The sequence below is a fragment of the Falco biarmicus genome, chromosome 2 (assembly GCF_023638135.1).
Source record: "Falco biarmicus isolate bFalBia1 chromosome 2, bFalBia1.pri, whole genome shotgun sequence".
Lineage (NCBI taxonomy): Eukaryota > Metazoa > Chordata > Aves > Falconiformes > Falconidae > Falco > Falco biarmicus.
Window position 1 is genome coordinate 65593873 of NC_079289.1, and position 20099 is coordinate 65613971.

Genomic DNA, 20099 nt, shown 5'->3' on the forward strand with positions numbered 1-20099 from the left:
TGCCAGTCGGCAGTTACAGGAAATAGAATTTTTTATTTTTTTTACATAAAATAAAGAGAATAACAGCACAGTCAATGGCTTTCTGCTTAAGCTTCTCTACTGTGAAGTAACTGTTCAAAAGCTGAACTTGTATTACTCGCTCTAAAACTTCCTTATTGTAATATGCTTCCCTTCAAGAAAATATACAGGTTGCTTGTTTTGCTCAATTCCCGGTTTATATTGCCTGCTTATTCTCACAGATCCAAAACAACTTTTGGGAACGTTGTTTTCAGGAAGAACTATCTCTTGACATACAGAAAAACTCGGCATCACACGGGCCTCCTCGGGCAATGAGCTTGCAATAACTCCAGTAACTTACAGACTGGCCTTTATTACAGGTAAAGTATGAGCAGAAAATGATTCAGCTGCATGGAGCCTTCAGAATGAGCCATTACAAAAACCTGAACATTTGAAAACCGAGTATGCTTTGCAAATATTGAAACCATAAATATATACAATCATAACACTCTTAAAATACTGTTTTCCTCTGAAAGATGTTTAAAGAAAACTCATACAATACATGTTCTTTATGGAATGAATAACCAAGGAAAAACCAGCATTAATACACACTCCAAATGGCGTTTTGGATATGCTACTGTTCAATTACTACATACATCATGGACTGTGCAGACTGCTAGACAACACCTACACTTAAAAGCTATTCGTGATGTAAAACAAAACACTATCTAGAAACTCACCTTGAAAACGTTTGGCAGCTGATTCTCTCAATGAAAAGAAAATATCGCACATCACTGTAGGGCAGCTTACACCCGATTTTGTAATTACAGCAAAAATGCGATCAACATATTGTCTCAGATTCTCCTAAAAAATGCAATAATAACGACAAAATTAGTATAATTTTCTGCTGTGGAAAGTGGTACTATTCCTGGTTTTATTCACGGCCTGTGGCATAATAAAAGATTCTCACTTTCAACATGATATACTTGCAAAACAATCTCACACTATACTCTCTTTGGCAAATGCACAGATTCAAGTACAAGAGTAAAAATATTCCTATCAAAACCAAACATCAAGTGATACGGCTGTATGGCACAGCATTCCTTTTTGCAGCACCATTTTCTATGTCACCATTAGATCCACAGGCTAAGTTATCCTCATCCTCAGGGGTCAGGGGAGAGGTGATTAATATTATACATTATTATATTAAGCATAATGTAAAGCCGTTGTAAAATAATTACAACAGTTTGCGGTGTTAAGAAAGCTTTCAATGTATTCTAATGAATGACAAAATTATTTGCAATGTCAAACTGAGGACCTCAGTTAAACTTGATAGTGTAAACAGATATTGTATCTTCCAAATCTAATGCATACCCTGTTATTTTCCAGGTTTTCACCATCTTTTAATTTCACAGGATCAATTTCACAAGGTTTATGGCCCTGGCAGATCTAGAAAAAAAATACAGTGAACAATACATTAGTTTACCTTCAAGCAGAAAGAGTTTTGCAAAAAGCATAATTTGTTAAGTTTTTTGAGGTAGAAGGCAAAAGCCAACTTTATAAATCATATTTTCCTCTTTTGACAAAGCATCAAAGGTGAATTACGTTGCTGGTTTGGTTTTTTTTTTCCCAAAAAGTAGCACTAATTTGCTCTACTCTTTCCTTCAACTGAAATGAAGAGCCGTCCTTTAGATTCTCCCAAACAAGGCTGTTCAAGAAAAGTCCTATTTTGCTAAACCAGTAAACTTTGAAAGTATATCTGTATTCTTTAAAAACTTGCCATTTTCTTATGAAACATTAAAACAACAGCTAAAGAAACTGTCAAATCATTTAAAGGAAGTCTGTGGTCTGAAAGTAGTGCCCAATTACTGCACTAAAATACCCACACCCACCATTCTGGACTGGATAGATAATAAACCATTGTGACAATACATGCTTCACATTCACAGTTATCTAAAAACAATTTTATTCCTTTATACCCACTGGATTAAATGTATTACTTATAGCTTCCCAGCAACTTTCTGCTGTATATATTCTTTACTCATTTAAGTTATTACTTTACTTATTTCTCAAAACCAATAAATGTTAGGTTTTTTAAAACAGAATAATTTAGTGAAATAAATGGAAACTTTCCTTTTCTTTTCATACAATCCAACTATTTCCGAATTGCGTGACTCAGCTGTGGCTAAACTAACACACAGGACTTTAATGTAGAAACAGGCTCCTAAGCATTATTCCTACAAAGTCATCTTTAAATGGGAAGGAATAAACAGTATCCGTTCCCTGAAGGCCTTCTACAATGACATTTTATCAAATAATCAGTCTAAACTGCTCTTACCTCATCTATAATTGGCTTTAGTGTAACTTGCAGATAATGCATCCCTGCCAGTTTCATTGTCTCGTCAATGCACTTGGAAGTTAATGAGTTTCCTCTGAAAATGGTGTTTGGATCTCTGGAAGTGAACAATTTTCCGTAATTTAGTCTCTTTGTAATGAACTGCTAATATATGGAAATAAACGAAGCAGTGAAAGGTGACAAAAATCTGGGTTTGAATGCACAAGCAAAAACTCTCTTTGACACCAGCCTGCCATGAACTGCAGTCACATAGCATTTAGTGGCCTTCCACAAAAGCAGTAGTCACGGTAAATCCAGGACTACACGTTTTCTTCTTTGTGTTAGCACAGTCTGCTCAGTGTACCATCCAAACAGACAGCAACATGCAGGCTCAAATCAAAGAGGTTTACAATGTAAAAGGGGGGGGAAATGTGCCTGTTTTCACGTGCTATTGAACAGCATTGAGTAAGCGAAGGAGGCAGTGATTTTAGTCTCACAACAACACTGGACATCACACGTGACCTACTATCTTCTACAGAATAAGTACTTGTAAGCTGGGAGGGAGATGAAAACACGAGGTCCAATGACATAGCAATCTTTTTTAAGCGACTTACAGCACTGTCCTGTGATAACAGTGCAGATCCCAATTCTACCCTGAGTACTGTGTGGATAGCTGACGCCATGCAGACTCTCACGTTTTTCTGAAAAGCCACTTGCACAGAATTCTTCTTGTACTAGACATATGGCCACTGTAATTCCTTAAGCTTTAGCTAGCTGCACTATTGTGTGTACTTTTTCTTTTTAGTATTACTTGCATTTTGAGAATGCAAGTAATTCCATATTAATCTTGTACCTGCAATTCCCTGTATAGTAATTACCGTTATGCAGATAGGTACCTAATCAACAATGTCATCTACAACCCTTATGATCAAAACCTGTGCTTACTGACAGCAGATCAAACTTGGATATGAAGTTATTTGCTTGTTCTTGTACACACAAGAATGTCTTTTCTGTTGTTTATAGCTTACTACAGTTTTACCTGTTTACAAGCAGCGAATAACAGGATGAATTCCTTTGCTGGTTTTATCATTTTGTTTCACAAAAAAGTAAGCTCACTGCCTGTTACAAATGCCAGAAAGCCCTGAAAACAAACACCATCTTTGCTGTTTTATCACAGAAACATGACTGACTAGGGAGCAGCAAATTTCCTCACACTGCAGCAACCAACCTGTTTTATGCAACCTGCAACACAGAGAAAATACACCTGCCTACAGGAAGGAAAACACTCTATCCCTCTCTCTGAAAAAAGCCACCCCACACAAAGACTTTATTTTGTGCTGAGGAAGCTGTTACTTTGGAGTCAGTATCTGTCATTCCCCTTCACTCCCAATTGTCTCTTCTATTGTCAGTCAAGAGCAAGACTACATAGCCACAAGGTTTGTGGCAACAAATGTTCTTTAGGACCTGCCTGGCATGAATAATACATCTCACACTACTAAACTGCCAGGCCACCAATAAGTCAAAAAAGGGACTTTTAAGAAGTGACCGGGGGAAAAAAAAAAAATGTTTTCTGCCATCCACTGCCAGATCCAATCCCATCTTTGTTCCTCAGCCCTCTAACTGGAAAGATTAGGCACACAGCTTGCCTTAAATATTCATGATTAGGAAGAAACTTGCTTTCTGTTTTGAACAAATTCAACAAACGCTTCTATTCAGCACTAGATGATTTATTAGCACACTATAAAGCTGAAATGATTTCATATGAACAGTTGAAGGTGATGCAGGATCAAATATAATTAAGACTGAGAAGACTGAAAATCCCTCCTTTCAGACCTTACAATAGTCTTGCAAGTGTATTCAACAAAACATGGGAATTCCTCCTAAAATTAAACTCGCCAGAACAGAGCAGTGAAATGCATTTATAAAGAACTCTGCCACTCAGCTGGCAGGAACAGGAACAACTCCACCACTGCCTTTTGAAATTACATATAATTCCAGAAATTGAGTGGAGGATCCCAACACTAGCCAATGCAGAGTAGGTATGTTTGATAGAAATTTCTTTTTTGGTACTTACTGAGTTCTCTTCACTTCAGCATTCGCAATGGCACTTATGAAAGGCACAATTCTGCCATAGTGTAAGAAAAGCCTGACAAGAGGTATGGCTGCTTCCTGTTTTTCTCTGCAAACTTCACCTAAAATGTGTGCAGCTGATGCTGAAACAGGCTGAACAGTGGAAACAAATAAAAACTTAGAGATCTTTCCAGAACATGCATCCTTTCTTTCTCTTCCCATTAGCTCCTTAATGCAGAACCCCACACAACAGTTGCAATGGCCAGTTACCCAAATATGCCTGCACATAACATGGGTGGGTGTTACGTTCCAGTTCTTGTTGGCTGTAAGTTCTGATCGCAAGAGGGCAGCAATTTAAAAACTATCACAGTTCAGTCCCCTGCCCCGGCCCTCCCCCCGTTTTATAATAGCTGTCTTTTCACTGAGTGTCACTGTTGCCCGGGAAGCAAGTGAAGAGGAAGAACTCAAACCCTTCTCAATTTCAAGCCACAGTAAGTACAGAACCCAGTGCTTGTACTGAAAAAATGAAAGCACTGTTACAAGTGCTAAAAGTACGTATAATGGCACACATGGTTCAACCCTTTGACGTTTCAGGAGGAATTCTTGATTTGGGTTTGGTTTTGGTTTTTTGAATTATGCAAGTAAACCTATTATTCCTCTCCAGTAAAGGAAAAAACAATTGATCAAACTGAAGTTTACTTTGCATTTTCACATGTAAAATTAGAAAGCCACGGAGAATAGGCTGCTGCCAAAACCACTGGTTCCTGGGTGTGCCTTCACCCACCATACTGCATGCAGATAAAGATCTTCTCTGCAAGGACTGAAAACAAGCACCAGGGATATGCAGAGCTTAACAAAGCCCTCAAGTCTGAAAAGGAAGAAACTGAAGTCTCTGGTAATTACACAACCACTGTGCCAGCAAGATAGTGACAAATATTTAGAGACCCCTGTGAGGATGATCTGCAGGTAAACAACAATTAGGGCAAGCAAATTACCTCCACATCTGCAGATTTTAGCAGGATGTCTCTAAGTGGACTGTAATAGTCTGAGGAAAAAACATGGTCCTCTGTGTAAACCACGTTTAATCTTAAGGAACCAAGGTCATCAGGTTTCAATGACTTGTTACCATTATCTCTGGGCTGCAGGAAATACCTGATATGCAAAAAATAAGACAGAAAGTTTGTGATGAAACACAACATTATCTCAAGCTACACATAAACATATAATAAATGTACAGATACATGCAATACTTTATATATACATGTATTGAATTATTGAGAGTTCTGAATCAGGCTTTTAATTAAGTTTGCCAGTCTATTTTGCACCATCTGCAACATGGGAAGTTCTGATCATAAAGATTTATGTAGCTATGATTAAAAACCCACACACTAAAACTACAGCACTGCTGATGAACTGCAGTAAATATCATAAAGCCAACGTATTAAAACTCCCACATGCAATACAGAGGCAGACTGAAATCTCTAATCACATTATCAAAACTTCTTGTTCTTACATTTGCTAAGATTACTTTGGCTTGCTTACAAAAACAGATACAAATTAAATCCATTTAAACTTTATCACATAGCAGTAATTACTCTTAAGTCTTCAAGCAGACATATGTTTCTACTTATTCTCCAAAAGAAAAATGTCAAATACCATGCTTCGTAAGAACTAGACTGTCGGAGAAATTTCAAAGGGAGTCTCAGTTCTCCTAGAAACTCGTCTCCAAACTTCAAGTTACTAGCATTCCAAAGATCAACTCTGTAATAAAAACAAATAATTTAAAAAGGTTAATAATAAATAAAAAATTAAAACCAAATAATCCCAACCTTGTTTTCAATTTGTTTGTTTTTTCCCCTCAAGGCTGGGAGTTAAAAAGTCTTGAAACTGTACAACAGTGGTTTCCAAACAGTAAAGAGACAACCTTACCTTAGATTTCTGGATCCTTGCAACTTGCCTCCATGAAACATCAGTGGGGAAAATAAAATCACCTAAACTACCTTTCCCTAATCCGTACTGTTTCCATGGTCCATATTGGTAAAGATTCACGACTGCTTGGCTATCCCAGAAAATGGAAAAGTACAGGTAAAATGCATACCAGGGGAAAAAATGCAGAGATACTGAAGGACCCCATACTGTCAGTCCCAGTCTAATTTGGGATTACTAGCAGCTAAGCAGCAGCTTTACAGAGTTAGGCTGAACGCCTGCTCAGTCCCTCCCAGTGCTGCAGCTCCTGGGAAGATTCACTGTGTCAGGCCTACAAATTTCTTGCACCTAAACTACTCCTGTACAGGTACTCAAAACCTTAGGACAGCTCTACCACTCCATGTAATCTGTGTATTGACTGATGCCTACACAATTTCTGGCACTCAGTCCTTCATGTTTGGGAAGTTCTGGTATGTATTTCTAGATGATACTTTCTTCCTTTTCACATGCTCTTTAACATTAGGATGTAAACCAACTGCACTGAGATTCAAAGCAGAAGTACCGGTGTCTAACCTGGCATTTGTAGATAAACGCTACAACACCCATCTTGAAGCAAGGGTTTCAAACTCCAAGGTAGTTGTTTCTGTATATATTTTGAGGTTTCCCCCGAGAGGCATTTTTATTTTAAAACAAGCTCAGCTGAGAATTTTGCAGCTAAGTGATAGTCAGAACGCACCTTAAACCTTTGGGGGGGGGGGGGGGGGAAGATATATAGGACACAGGTTTTCAAATAATAGGTTTTCAAATAATGAAGATTTTTAGAAGAGCAACTTGAATTTGGAGAAGGCGCAAAGCCATCCTACCATGGACATACGTACACAGCCTTCCTAGTCTCAAGCAAGTCACACTAGGCTTGTCAAGGAATGGATGTTGATAGTCCTGTTAAAGGTTTATCCTACCTTATGCAAGTGCAGAGGATGTCACTGTTAAGTCCTCTGAGCCTTGCAACAGTGTCTTATGCATCAAGTTTCATACACTAGATATACCATCAGATCACACTGCATGCCTGCTGGGTAAAGTTCTTCAAACTGATATTTTGACAGTATTTCTGCAGGGCAAGAATTCCCCAAAAGACTCTGAAAAGCCAGCCTCCTCTCTCCCTTACCAATATCTGGTTGGCTACTATCTTGCCAACTAATTCAGATAGCTAACAGCAGCTTCAGGAGGAGAAGAATCCTTTGAGAAATTTATTTATACATAGTCAAACTTACCATTTACCAAATATTTACAAGCAATTTTTTTTCTATTTTATCCAAATTCTTTCAAGATGCCCACTATCAATAACTCCTCCAAACATATGCAGCCAAAGGGTGTTCCCCAACAGCAACTTAAGTTACAGGAAAAAACAGTGCAAAGGACCTGTAGGAGAGGAACTAACTACCCAAGGTAGATCTCACACTACACAGTAAACAAAGCATGCATGCAAATTCTGAAATTATTGTTTTGTGCGCTTGGAGTACAAATCATAAGCAGAATTTTAAAAATCATAATACACAAACCTCAGGGACTAGAAGATTACCATTTCCTGAGCTTTTTAAAAGGCAAAGTTATGGCAAGTGTTATTCTGAAACCAGTCAGACTGTAGTCACAGAAAGAAAGAAACAGCAGAGAGGGGGAGGAGAAACAATGAATGCACCAGAACATCTGGTCCCTAAGTGTTGATATGCCCTGCCTGCAACTTCCTACACCCACTCAGAAAGAGAAACTTTCATAGCTTTAGAGAGAAACCATGAGAGACTAAGTCTCCTCTTTACCCTGTGGAATGGTATTTTTCTCAGGAGAGAAAAAGAAAACAAACCCCAAAACCCATAAATTGTATGATCCGTCCAGAGGGCACGGGGGCAATCTAACTGACTAAACTGACTGGAGGAAGTGAGCGGGGGTGGAAGGGGAACCTGAGATGGAAACAAAAACACTCTGTCCTATAGGGGACAAAACCTCTGCGCAGAGTTTGCCCAACCAAGACTAACACTTGATCTGCTTTTGTCTATTATTTAGAGTGCTTAATCTTTTCCCAACTATTTTGTAAGCCTCCTCACAAATTATTCAACTTTACCACACTGCGATGTGTTGGTTTTAAGGAATGAAAGACTTTGCTGAAGCTCAGTTCCACATACATTATCATTGCCGTCCAGAATTTGTTCAGAAACTATACTTGGGAAGTAAAATAACCGTATAATTTCATTTAGTCCAGCAGTACAAAATAAGCATCAACTAAAATATTAAGCAATGTGTAACCACTGCCCACCAACATCTATGGTCCCCTTTCAGATTGTTCACAAAACAATCACAGTATCCTAGCTTTCATTTAAAATCAGTTCACGGCTGGGCATTACGCGTACAAAGACTAGACTGGGACTCCACAGACACTGTTCAGTTGCCCATTCCATCACATACATTCCATGGGATATGGGACATGTTACTTCATACCTGCCTACACCATGCAAAGTTTTGCAGAAATCTAGTCTGGCCCTGGGACTAGGTCATCTGCTGTGCTGCAACACTGACACCACCACAGCAGACTAGCATTGAACCTGGGTCTTTGTTTTCCCTCCTACAAATTAGCCATGGGTTGCCCTTAAACCAGCTACCTTTGCTCTGCCTGATGCAGATGTTCTCAGGGAAACAGAGTACAGCTCACATCTCTCTCACATATGAATAGTTTTCCTTTCCTGTCTCACAGCGCCACGGCAAACACAAATTCATTAACAGTCTTGTAGTGCTGTGATACTACACTAACAGGCTATGTGAACCAGCAGTTGACCATCAAATTAGAACAGCCCTCATCCATTCATTCATAAACACAGATGCACCTTGCTTGCTGGGAATATTGTTCCCACTTCCTGGTCTCTCCTCCTTTCCTTACAGACCAGGGAATGTTTCGGGAGGTGAGTTCTCACTGCCTCTCTAATGGCAGGAAGAATCTGGGGAGGAAGGGGTTGCCACCATTCTCCCTCAACTTTTCTTCCTCCAAATCCTAGCATAAAGGAAAGGGAAATTTCTCACCACCTGATGCAGATACAGCAGTTTTCAGCTATAGTGCATCCAGATCACCAGATGGCTTACTTCAGTCTCTAAGTTTCAATGTATGTGATGGTATGACGCATGTGATACCTTTAGGTTTTGCACCTCCTTCTGTTTCCTATCCACTCCTTCTATTCATCTGTCCCTACAGACACTGTTGACAGACCTCAGCAGGTTTCCGAAAGTACTCTGTGGGTGGCAGGGGGTGAGGTTGGTTTGTTTTTGAAATCAGAGTTGCTTCTTTCCTGTGCAATGGATTTCATATTTATCATACCCAGTCTTGCAAGAAGAGGTTAAAGTCTGGCAGGCAAAAGAGAAGAGAAACTACTCTGCTGCAGAAAAACTCTGAGTTCAAGAGTTTCCTTTCAGGGAAGAAGGACCTTATATGGGTTGCTAAAATTAAGTGATAAAATAAAACACACTAACTGAGAGCATCACAGAGTTTCTGGGCAAACTTGGGAAACTGAGGTGGGGAGGAAAGGGGAGCCCAGACATAAAAGGCTGCACTTAATGACAAACGCACATTAGTATACACACAGTGTATATAGGATACGAAGGAAAATAATAAGGACCTCTCCCACAGCAGAACCATCATATGTAGTCAGACACGATCTACAGAACAGTGGAGGTAAATGAACACACCAATATAATGACAAAGACTCATTCTGATTTATGAACAGTAAAACCATGCTTGCCACTTTGAACACTGAGTCTACTACAAAGTTACACAACTTTGGAAGACAGCTTGCTAGTACAAAGTGTTTTGTATTACCTAATCTCCATTTTGTCAACTTCATCAACATCTTCAATATCAAAATGAGATTTCTTGTTGTAGCTACTGGGTCTTGTAACCTAATAAAAAGGAGGAAACTTTTAACAACTTGATCTGATACAAAAGCATTCCAATGTACAAAGCTGTGGAAGATCACAGCCTTTTACTATTAGCAGTGACTTCAGCCCTGATTCTGAAAACATTCATGCATGTGAATAAACATGTTGATTAAACAGATTCCTGACTATACAAAAGTGGTGGTTACACAATCATACACAAGAGTAACTACATACTCCATATTTTCTTTCAGAGAAAGGACATCTTTAATATTACTACAGTACTTTCAGTTTACATTAACAAGAAAAAAATCATGGAAAGGAGTATCACTTTTATAATCCATCTAGGGAAATAAAAGGGCAATTAATAATTGGGTTTTAAATACAGCTGTACAACAGATGCCCTGAGGCACCCTGAAGCAGGGGGTGGGGAACCAAAACCACCCTTAAGAACATTTTACAGTGGATCCAATTAAAATTGGCATGTTCTGCCTGTCTTGATATCCTGCCCATGCCCATACAAAAAATACTAAGCAGATCAATTGTCCAAGAGATGCTATCCTATGTTACACATATCAAAACACAGAACCAGGGGCACAGTTCACCAGTCATATTTACAAGACTGATAAATAGCAAGGCATGGACAGAAAATAATGGGAAGATAGCTGTAAGTGTAAAGCATTACAGCAAAAAAAGGTTTTGTACAAACATTTCTTAAAATTTATTTTCTAGCATGATTTTAAAAATACTTTGATGGTTTTATTTTTGTACAGTGTATCAGAAACTTGAGAAAAAGGTTACCCCACCCAGCTGAAACCACATCAGGAACTGATCAAATGCAAGTATGTATGATGTGTGGGTTCAGCTCTTGGTTGCACACAGAAGCTGAACTTTACTGTAGGTTTATATATGCTTGTGGCTTAATACTTCCCACTCACAGAAACTGGCTTTTATTGTAAACTTGACTTCTCGGTTGTATATTGTACGTCAGATGCAGATGGTACAAACAAGGGAGGCGAAGATAACAGCTGCACAAGTGGAGAGGAATCAGAAAAGAATCTTCTAATATGGGACAAAGAGCCTTCTGTGTTTGTGTATGTCTAAGGCAGGCACCATTTTCAAGGCAACACATAAAACTAACAGGTACTAGCAGCACTGGAGACAAAACCCTCCAGACTAACTGAATCAAATGCACCTGTAAGCCTAAGAGCATGGCAGGTTTAAATACAGCCCACAACTTCTGTAGCTCAACACAAATTTTCTCACTCTACCCTTGCAACAGTCTTCAGTGTGGCTTCAAGAAATTAAGCTACATAACTGAAAACATTTTCTACTACCGTTGTGAAGCTAATGGTGTAATTTTTAATAAGGAAGCAAACTTTTAAGTATTTTATTATATGTAACACAAGTTATTGAAATTATAGCATAGGTGTAACTTATGACACATACCTTTTAAGTAACACTTTCCTGAGAAGTTTTGCTGGAGTTTGCATGCACGAGGTCTCTCTGTTCACCTGTATGACTGCTTAGTGTGCAGATTAATACAGCTCAAGAGTGGTATTCCTAAAAAGATGGCTTATGAAGTCCATCCATTCCAAGGATGGAACTGTAGATGAGGGAGCTCCCAGTCCACAGTGCTGAACAGCTGCCACATACCATTTTACAAAAAAGTGGGCACAACTCTGCTGTGCTGTCCCTTTCTTTAGGCAAAGCTGGCAAGCCGTTTATCAGCTGCTCATTATTTTTCAGCACATGCCAGTTTGCAAACAGGTCCCCAGCATTACCATCTTCAGCTCCCATAAGGTGGCCGTTTCCCTGTAGCTGCATACAGAACTCCAAGCCCCCACACCACACTGCAGCTGGAATGGTGGTGAAAATGGCTCCTAACCATTCAGGTACAAGTTTCCCTTATAGCATCCCTTAAATAAGCCCTTAGATCTCCCAAACCAATGATAAACTATTCTCCATTTCGAAAATTAAATCTGTGATTTTTTTGTTGTAGAAAGGAAAGCACCCATTCATTGCCTTTTACAGATCAGCTTCTTCCTTGGAGGCATGGCCAATCGCTGTGCTAGCAGAGTGCAGGAAAGCTGATGAAGCTGTTTGGAAGCAGTAAGTGACATTGCTGTCAACAGCATGAATCTGCAGCTCCACAGGAGTAAGAGCAGTCTGTCAGCATGCACCAGCCACAGGTCTGCCCATGTCTCATTAGTGAATGTATCTCCCAGTCATAAAAGTTCTACTGAACCTTGCTCCTTGGAGGCATTTGGCCTGATATGTACTAACTACTCTCAGAATGACATAAATCTGTGATGGCTCTGTCTGCACCAAGGGTATGTTTATGTTTCAGAGTTCTGGCTGATTCAGATATTTCCCAAGCTCTACTCTTAACCACACAGAAAACATTGTGCTCTGAGTTAGCATAACAACTGGGGCATGGGCTTGAGTGCAGGTTTTGCTTCCGCTGAGATACTTGCATGCAACCCACCTCTCATCATAAAGGCAAGCTAAGCAAGCCTCCAGCCCCCTCCACGATTCCAGCTGGAAGATGCTTTCTATTTCTCTCCTTCAACTCCCAGCATGGCACCACCTGGCAAGTTCAGTGTTTAAATAACAAATGTTTGCTATTTCTGCAGTACACAGAAGGCTAAGAAATCAGACAGGTGAAGTTTTACGGTTTACAGTCTGAATTCCTGGATTACATTCTCATTAAAAAGCTCTCACTGACAGATACCTCCAGAACTGACTATGTTAAAAATAAGGAAGCCCATTTTAGTTTATTTACATACAGCATCACTCTTGTGTCACTGCCAAAGGCTGCAGCTCTGGGTCAGGTAATGGACTGAAATCCTGGGCAGCCCTGAGTAAACACACTGACACCTTGATGCAGTTTCACCATTCAGTACCATGGGATCTCTCCCTCACCAACGATGGCCATGCAGCACCTCCACAGAGTCTCATGGAGTCAGGCAAGGAGGCTCAAAGGCTCACTACTACATAAAGTTAACACTGCAAGGAAGTTATATCCTAGGAAGAGACATGCTGGGTTAGCAGAGGAAAGATTACCTTAGCTATCCTGGCCAAACCTCAGGGTTTCCACCCCTTTGGGCAGTGAGAAAGTGCTCCTGCCAGTAAAGAACTTGCAACATCTGTTCCTCAAAATCCAAATATATGACATAAACAAGAGCACATTTCTGTTGATATGAGAGACTTTAGATTAGTTGGTACAACTATCAGCTTCTAGGCAAAGAGACGGTCATTTGTAGAAGAAGGTGGAAGACAGCAATAAGCCCTGCACTGGCACTGCCAAGAACGGTATGTGCACTTCAGATCCGCACCGTGCAACAGCACTTGTATGGCTCCTCTCTAGCCAGCTCTCCTTCCAGATGTGGCTGCCTGTGCCCCTGAACTGATTCAAGAAACCACACCCCAGGTGCCACCCCTATGCCAGCAACAATTTCTAATGCAAATGTGACCCGAATGATGCAAGCTGTACGAGTAGAAAGGGCTTTTTGATGATATGCCAACTGCACTGTACTACTCTGGCTTTTCATCAACTCTTGTTATGCCAGATACGTTCTTGAGGTGTCTCTTGAAATAGAACAGTTAAGCATAGACTGGGACTAAGAGAAAAAGAAAAGAGAAAGATACACATACTTCAGAAGGCAGAATGAAAAGTTTCAAGAGGTATCCAAATTGTGAACACATGCACATATGTGTATGGACACACCACAATTACAGCTAGTCTTGCCAGAAGGAACCAAAATAAGCACCTTCATAAAAGTTATACTTTGTCTTAACTGGACTTGTTGAAAATGCTCTGTATTAAATAAAGCTGTAGAGCTTTCACCCACTTGGAGGAAAGGCACTGGTGTTGCAGCAGACTGGCAGACAGCCAGAATATCCAGTTTTAAGTGTATTTTTCCTCTACAGTTTTCAGTATTCCTAGGAGATAACCTTCCTCCCATTGACTGGGAAGACAGGGTGGAGCAGCTATGAAAACACAGGCTAAAAAAAAAGAACAATTTTGGGTTGGTTTTTGGTTTTTTTTTAAATCCCATTTTTAACTGTCCTTTTTCAAACCTCTTCTGGGGTGAGTTGAGATGAAGCATAAAGCCTGTTGCCCAAAAGAGCCCACCTTGAAGCTTCTCCTACAGAGCACCTGAGCTGAAGCAATATAGTGCTCCTTCAGCAGATAGCTAGTCTGATCCTGGGTACTTCTTCCCCCTGTACCATGCTTGAAACAGTCTTCAAAGACGACAACTGGCACAACATGGAGCAGGATGCTGTGCCAACAATCTACAGTATAGTATTTCAGCTTATCACCCGTTCCTTTGAAATACCAACCTCAAAATAAAACACTTCATCAAAATGTGGATTGTTGGTCTTCTTTTTAACTTTAGTCTTTTTGGCTTCTGATCTGAATTAAGGAAAGAAAAAAAAAGAAAAGGTAAGAAACAACGTTAGCAGAAGTGTGATCCTAGAACAGAGCCACTGAAGAACAAATAGTCATTCACTTGATTTATCTGTGTGGCTCCAGCACAGCAAGGCATACACACTCGCACACATTTAAGACAAGGATCCTCTGCGTGCCTATGTCTCTGAAGTGGCAGTAATCACAGTTTGTTATCCTCTCTTAAACACAAGTCCTTGAACCCTGATTCTGTCTCCTGCTTGATCCAGCAGAACCTTCTATCTGTACAAAGCAACTGGCAAGAACAGGGCTCCAAGCGGCAGCATTTGGAGGATGGTCTCAGTCTTGATGTGACTCAAAAATCTCTCATACCCTAAATGCACAGGAGGAGACAGGAAGACTAACATAGCTATTTCTGTGTTTTATATTTTATAATCCTGGCCTGAGGAATCAATGAATGCTTTTCAGTGGTGTTAAATGATCAAAAAGACCAGAATGATTTCCTCAGTAAGAATATTTTTATTGCTCTATTACCACCCTTTTCCATGCAGCCCCAACAGCACCTAGTTAGTGTTACGTTGGTGAATTACAATGAGCAGTACTAAGCACAAGTCTCTTCATCTGTACTGCTCTGTAGGACACAAGACATGGCAGCCCTCCTTCAAACCACCCACTGGGCAAATAGGCCTGACAAAGTTCAGCGCTGCCCATTCATCCTCTACGGCCAGTGCCATCTGCCTGTGCCTACCTTTTAGAATGCAGACATCTAACTGCTTGGTATTGGGCTAGAGCCAACCAAGGCACTTCTCAGAGGCCAGCCAACAAGCTGTTTGATGATTTTCAAATGTTACGAGCCTATGCTTGATTTGTTCTTGTTACCTACAAGTGAAAAGCTCAGTGTTGTCCTGTGTCACCAATCTTCCCCTACAGCTCTGCAGGCATAGATAAAACAGACACAGATGGAGAGGTGCATCAGCCATGTGGAAAACTGACCTACTAATCCTTTCATCCCAGAATCTATCCCTCATTTCTCATGCAGCAAAGCTGCTTAGATAGCTTGTAACCGCTTATATTAACCCGACAACTCTATGTATTCTTTTACAGAGGTCAAGTAAAGCTGGGTCTAATTCCCAGTGCTGCTACGGGCTTCCTCTGTGACCTGAACCGGCCAGTCCACCAAGTATACAATGTTTTCCCATCTGTAACACAGGCATAGAAACATTTTGGTTGGGAGGTCTGCTGGCTGTGTAAGTACAAATCACACAATAAACAGCAGCACATTTGTTAAAATGTTTATGCTTGGCATTGCATAAATGCAGCAGAATAAAGCAGCTTTCCTACTCTAAAAAGAGAGGCATTGAAAAATTCAGTGAGGAGAATGATGTACACATTAAGAACATCCCACTATTCCTAGGAGGAGCTGAGAGATAAGAGAGACTAATCGCCTCCAGAACATAGGGCAGATTGCCTATCCTGTCTCATCAGTCACACTTGCCAATCAACCTCTTTACTGATAAGCCCATCTGGGAGGGGACTGGGAAGCAGGATGTAGAACGGGAGGCGATTAAGGCAAGCACAATTATTGGGCAATTACAGAGCAGTGGATGGGAATAAGCTGCATGCTGCTTGCTGGAGATAGAAGGCAAGCCTTCTCCCCCCATCAAAAAACAGACAGGAGTAGGATGAGACTGTGCTCCTTATTCTGAAGCAAAATACATTATCAGTTGTCGTATACTATCCAGACCGGGGGGTGGAGGGAAGCAGACAAAGGTAAGTTTGGACATTCAAGAATACAAGGGTTAGTAAAAAAAAAATCTTACAGTTTCAGTAATAGCCACTCAGTACTATCTGAAACGAGGCTTAAAACATCGAAGTGTACAACTCAAATACACAGCTCACTAACGGCGATAAGGCAGAACATGTCTAGACAAAGATGAACAGTAACAACCAGTCTCAAAGACTCCTCTGCATGCAAGATAAGTATTTGTCAAGAATACATCCTTACAATATTTCCAATAAATTGTTGTAAAACATTATGAATAAGTCATGCTACTAAATCTGATTCTTTGAGGTCACAGCGGAGCTGTTTTGTTTCTAACATGGCACAGACATAAAAGATGAATCTAGATAAGTAGAAACAAAACAGTGACCTCCAACAGCACAGGAAATTTTTCTAAGAGAACCGGAGCATTTAATCCCAAATTTAAACTGAAGAGTATTATGCAGAATCTCATTACTAAAACCTCATTCCAAATTTTATCCATGGTGTAATGTCCACATATATGAAATTATAGGACTAAGCCACCTAGGGCTTTCAATGTACACATTAAATTGCCACACCTTGAGAGTGAAAAGACTAAATATTCACATACAAACGTGCGTACTCTGCAAGATGTTGATGTATTCAGCTTTCTCTTTTGCCACTGCCCAAAATCAGGCAATAAATTTGCTCAAAACCTGGCCTCAAACTGTGAGGTGAGAAGATGCACAAATTAAGCCTAACCACAAACTACATACTCCAGCATATTAAAAATATTCAGTGATTATTCAGACCTCTACATAAATCAAAACTGAAACAAGCCTCTAATTACTTATTCTTGTATAATTCAGTAGTTCATACATACACACACCAACACTTAGCATGTTCTAGTGGTGTCTGAATACTCCCATTCGTCCATCTGAGAATGCAGATGTCTTATAAGCAAAGGAAACACAAACCATCCTTATAAAATGGAAGGTCTTGTATGTGCAGTACTTGCCTGGAGGGTCCTGCTAAGGTAACGGTGGCGTAGGGATCACATTGCCCGTTCACAATGGGCAGCCCTTGGCACTCTAAAACTCTAGAATAGAAGAGAATGCAGACAAACAAATCAATTAAATGGGAAAAAACCAGAGTGAAAATAAAAGTGGTGTATTTTCATCCTGTTCCCTTTCCATAATACTTTACGCTTGGGAATTGAAATGCCACTAAACACAAGCCTTTAATTTATACCTAAACTTGAAAACACATTTTGGTCTTAAATACTAACTTTAACAGGGTCAAAATACTGAGTCAAAAAAGTTACAGAGAACCCTTAACTCAAAGGATTCTTATTACACAAGTACAACAACTTAAGGTTCATGAAATAAGAGTCTGCTTTCAAGATAGGAGCTGTCAGCACTTTAAAATTTAAAAAAATTAAAATAATAATTTTTTTTTAAAAAAACCTCAACAACAACAAAAAAATCCAACCAGGATTTATTTCTATAACAAATGATTAAAAAAAATCCACACAGACAGATCCCAGCAGTAGTCAAGTATTTCTCAGAATCACATTCATGAAGGCCTCAGCGCTTCTGACAAAATTTGGCATGGGCTTATTTGTAAAAGTGAGTTAACTACAGACCAGGAGACAGTATGACACAGCCACCTTTCTCCATAAAACTTCTGAATAGCAAAATGGAAGAAATACACTCAGCAGATCTGCACTGAGGTCAAAGACACACTGAAGGCACAAAATAGAACACATTGGGGTTTGCTGCAAGCCATGGTGCAAAATCTGCCAATTCGCCCTTTGTTTCAACATCCCTTTGGAGAAAAAGAAAAAACTCAACACAACCCCAACAAACAGTGAAAAAGTGTTTATGTTTCGTAAGTTAAAACCTGCTGAGGAATTCAGCACCGATTGGAAACAAACACAGACAAGGCAGTTGCCAGGACTCTTCCCTCCTGAGACAAGTTCTGCTTCCATCATGTAAGCCTGTTGGGCTGATGTATTTATACAATCGTAACTGGAAAATTTCAGTGAAACAAGCTCTGAGGCTCTTTGGGCAGGTGAGTAGCACTATACTTGCAGTATGAAGTATCTTGCAAGCTTCTGGGTGCTATGAAATCAGCAAGAACAGTAATATCCATTTTACTGCTTACAGTGACAGCAACTTTGATACAAAAAAAAAAATTAAAAAATTCGATAGAGAAAGAAATCAGTTAACAGACAGTGCTCCACCATTTTATCCACAAAGCAAGTTATTTGGTAACATACGATGTGAAGTTCAAATACAGTTTAACTACAGACTTATTACTTTGCATAAAGGGAGGAAAAAAATGAATATTCTGTACCAGTACCAGAATTGGTTTTGTACCAGGGGAGGTACAATCTAGAGAGGTTCACACAATCCTAGTAGTGCACAAAGATAGAATATCACACACAGGCAGCTGAAGTGATATATCCACAGCTGGATTCTCATACCTATGATCCCACAGAATAAAGGCTAAGTAATTGGCTTAGTACAGACAGTCCCCAATAATGCACTCACTCACAAGCTTCTCATTTGCATAGTCCCTATATGCATGGAAAAGCAATCAGTTTATTAACCCAGATGACAACTCATTGCACATTCACTAACACTAGTGCAGAAGAGATTTATGTTCTGTATTCTGGATACTCAAGTGAAATCAGAGATCGAAAGCATAGAAAAAGCTAGGAAAAGTGTGGATTGCATTGGCACTGTGATGCTTCTATTTCTGGACTTCTATTCTTCCACTACAAGTTTACTTTCCACACAGATTTTAGAATTTAGAAGCCTCCCAGATGCCTAGTTTAGCAGGTATCTGGTATTGCAGGCTGCTACCATGCAAACAGCAAAATTCAAGCCATAAATGCTATCCCAGCACCAGCTGGAAATGCAAGTTGCAAGCTTCAGAAACCCTCAACATCAAGCAACACACTACATACGCAATTTAGTTGTCCGAACACATGCATCTAGTGCCATTTGAGATGATTTAACAGTTTCTTCCCCAGTCCCTTGCTGCTGCCTCAGAAACGCAGAAGGTACCCACAGGACATGTGTATTTGACAGCTGAAGGCCTTCTTGGAGGCCTCATAAATAGACTAGATGCCTATTTTCAAGCAGCTAATTCCTATTCCAAATTCACCCAACCTACCTTACAAAGAAGGTGTAGAATATGTTTTTTTGCATGTGTATTAATACAGGTATTCAAAATTGCAAGAAAAATGCTATTTTTTAAAATTTTTACAAGGCAGAGGAGAACGGAACACTTAAAAGGGGAACTTTACATTGTAGCCTTCTGGCAGAGCATCTAGAAGTACAGGAGGAAAAAACTGTAAGTACCAGCAGAAAGATTTTATGAAGAGGCAGGTCCAGCTTGATTTTCTTATAAGTAAAAGACAGACCACTTTCCTTCTATTGGTCTTTCCACTAATATGACCACATTCACAGCAGAAATATTTTGCCACTGAACTACAACATGACTGCTGGTAATTCTTCTAGTATCTTCTAGGATAGCAGATACAGCCTGGACACATTCCTGTCTGAGCAGAACAATTGTACACAAAGTGTCAGTGTCAGATCTCCCACCCCTTCCACTGCCTCCTTAAGGCAGCCTGGAAGTTCCTTAAAATGAAATAACTCAATGGCTTTATAGCAGTCAGCCAATTTTCTGCT

At 39.8% G+C, this 20099-nt stretch overlaps 1 protein-coding gene across 10 annotated transcripts in view; it reads right to left on the reverse strand.

Annotated features, from left to right (window-relative positions):
- The window catches only part of RASA3 (RAS p21 protein activator 3), a 179712-nt gene that overhangs the window by 17213 nt on the left and 142400 nt on the right, over window positions 1-20099 (reverse strand). For 9 of the 10 annotated variants that reach the window (XR_008820035.1, XM_056327481.1, XM_056327482.1 and 6 more), the window contains 9 exons: window positions 17414-17494; window positions 14588-14660; window positions 10185-10264; window positions 6059-6163; window positions 5398-5554; window positions 4407-4555; window positions 2336-2450; window positions 1372-1446; window positions 738-861 (listed from right to left, as the gene is read on the reverse strand). Coding sequence is in view for 9 of the 10 variants with exons in the window: in XM_056327481.1 (XP_056183456.1) it covers window positions 738-861; window positions 1372-1446; window positions 2336-2450; window positions 4407-4555; window positions 5398-5554; window positions 6059-6163; window positions 10185-10264; window positions 14588-14660; window positions 17414-17494 (959 nt within the window). In the remaining variant the exon portion in view is untranslated. Of the gene's footprint in view, window positions 1-737; window positions 862-1371; window positions 1447-2335; window positions 2451-4406; window positions 4556-5397; window positions 5555-6058; window positions 6164-10184; window positions 10265-14587; window positions 14661-17413; window positions 17499-20099 lie in introns of those variants that run through there. The other variant, XM_056327488.1, reaches the window with a different exon arrangement.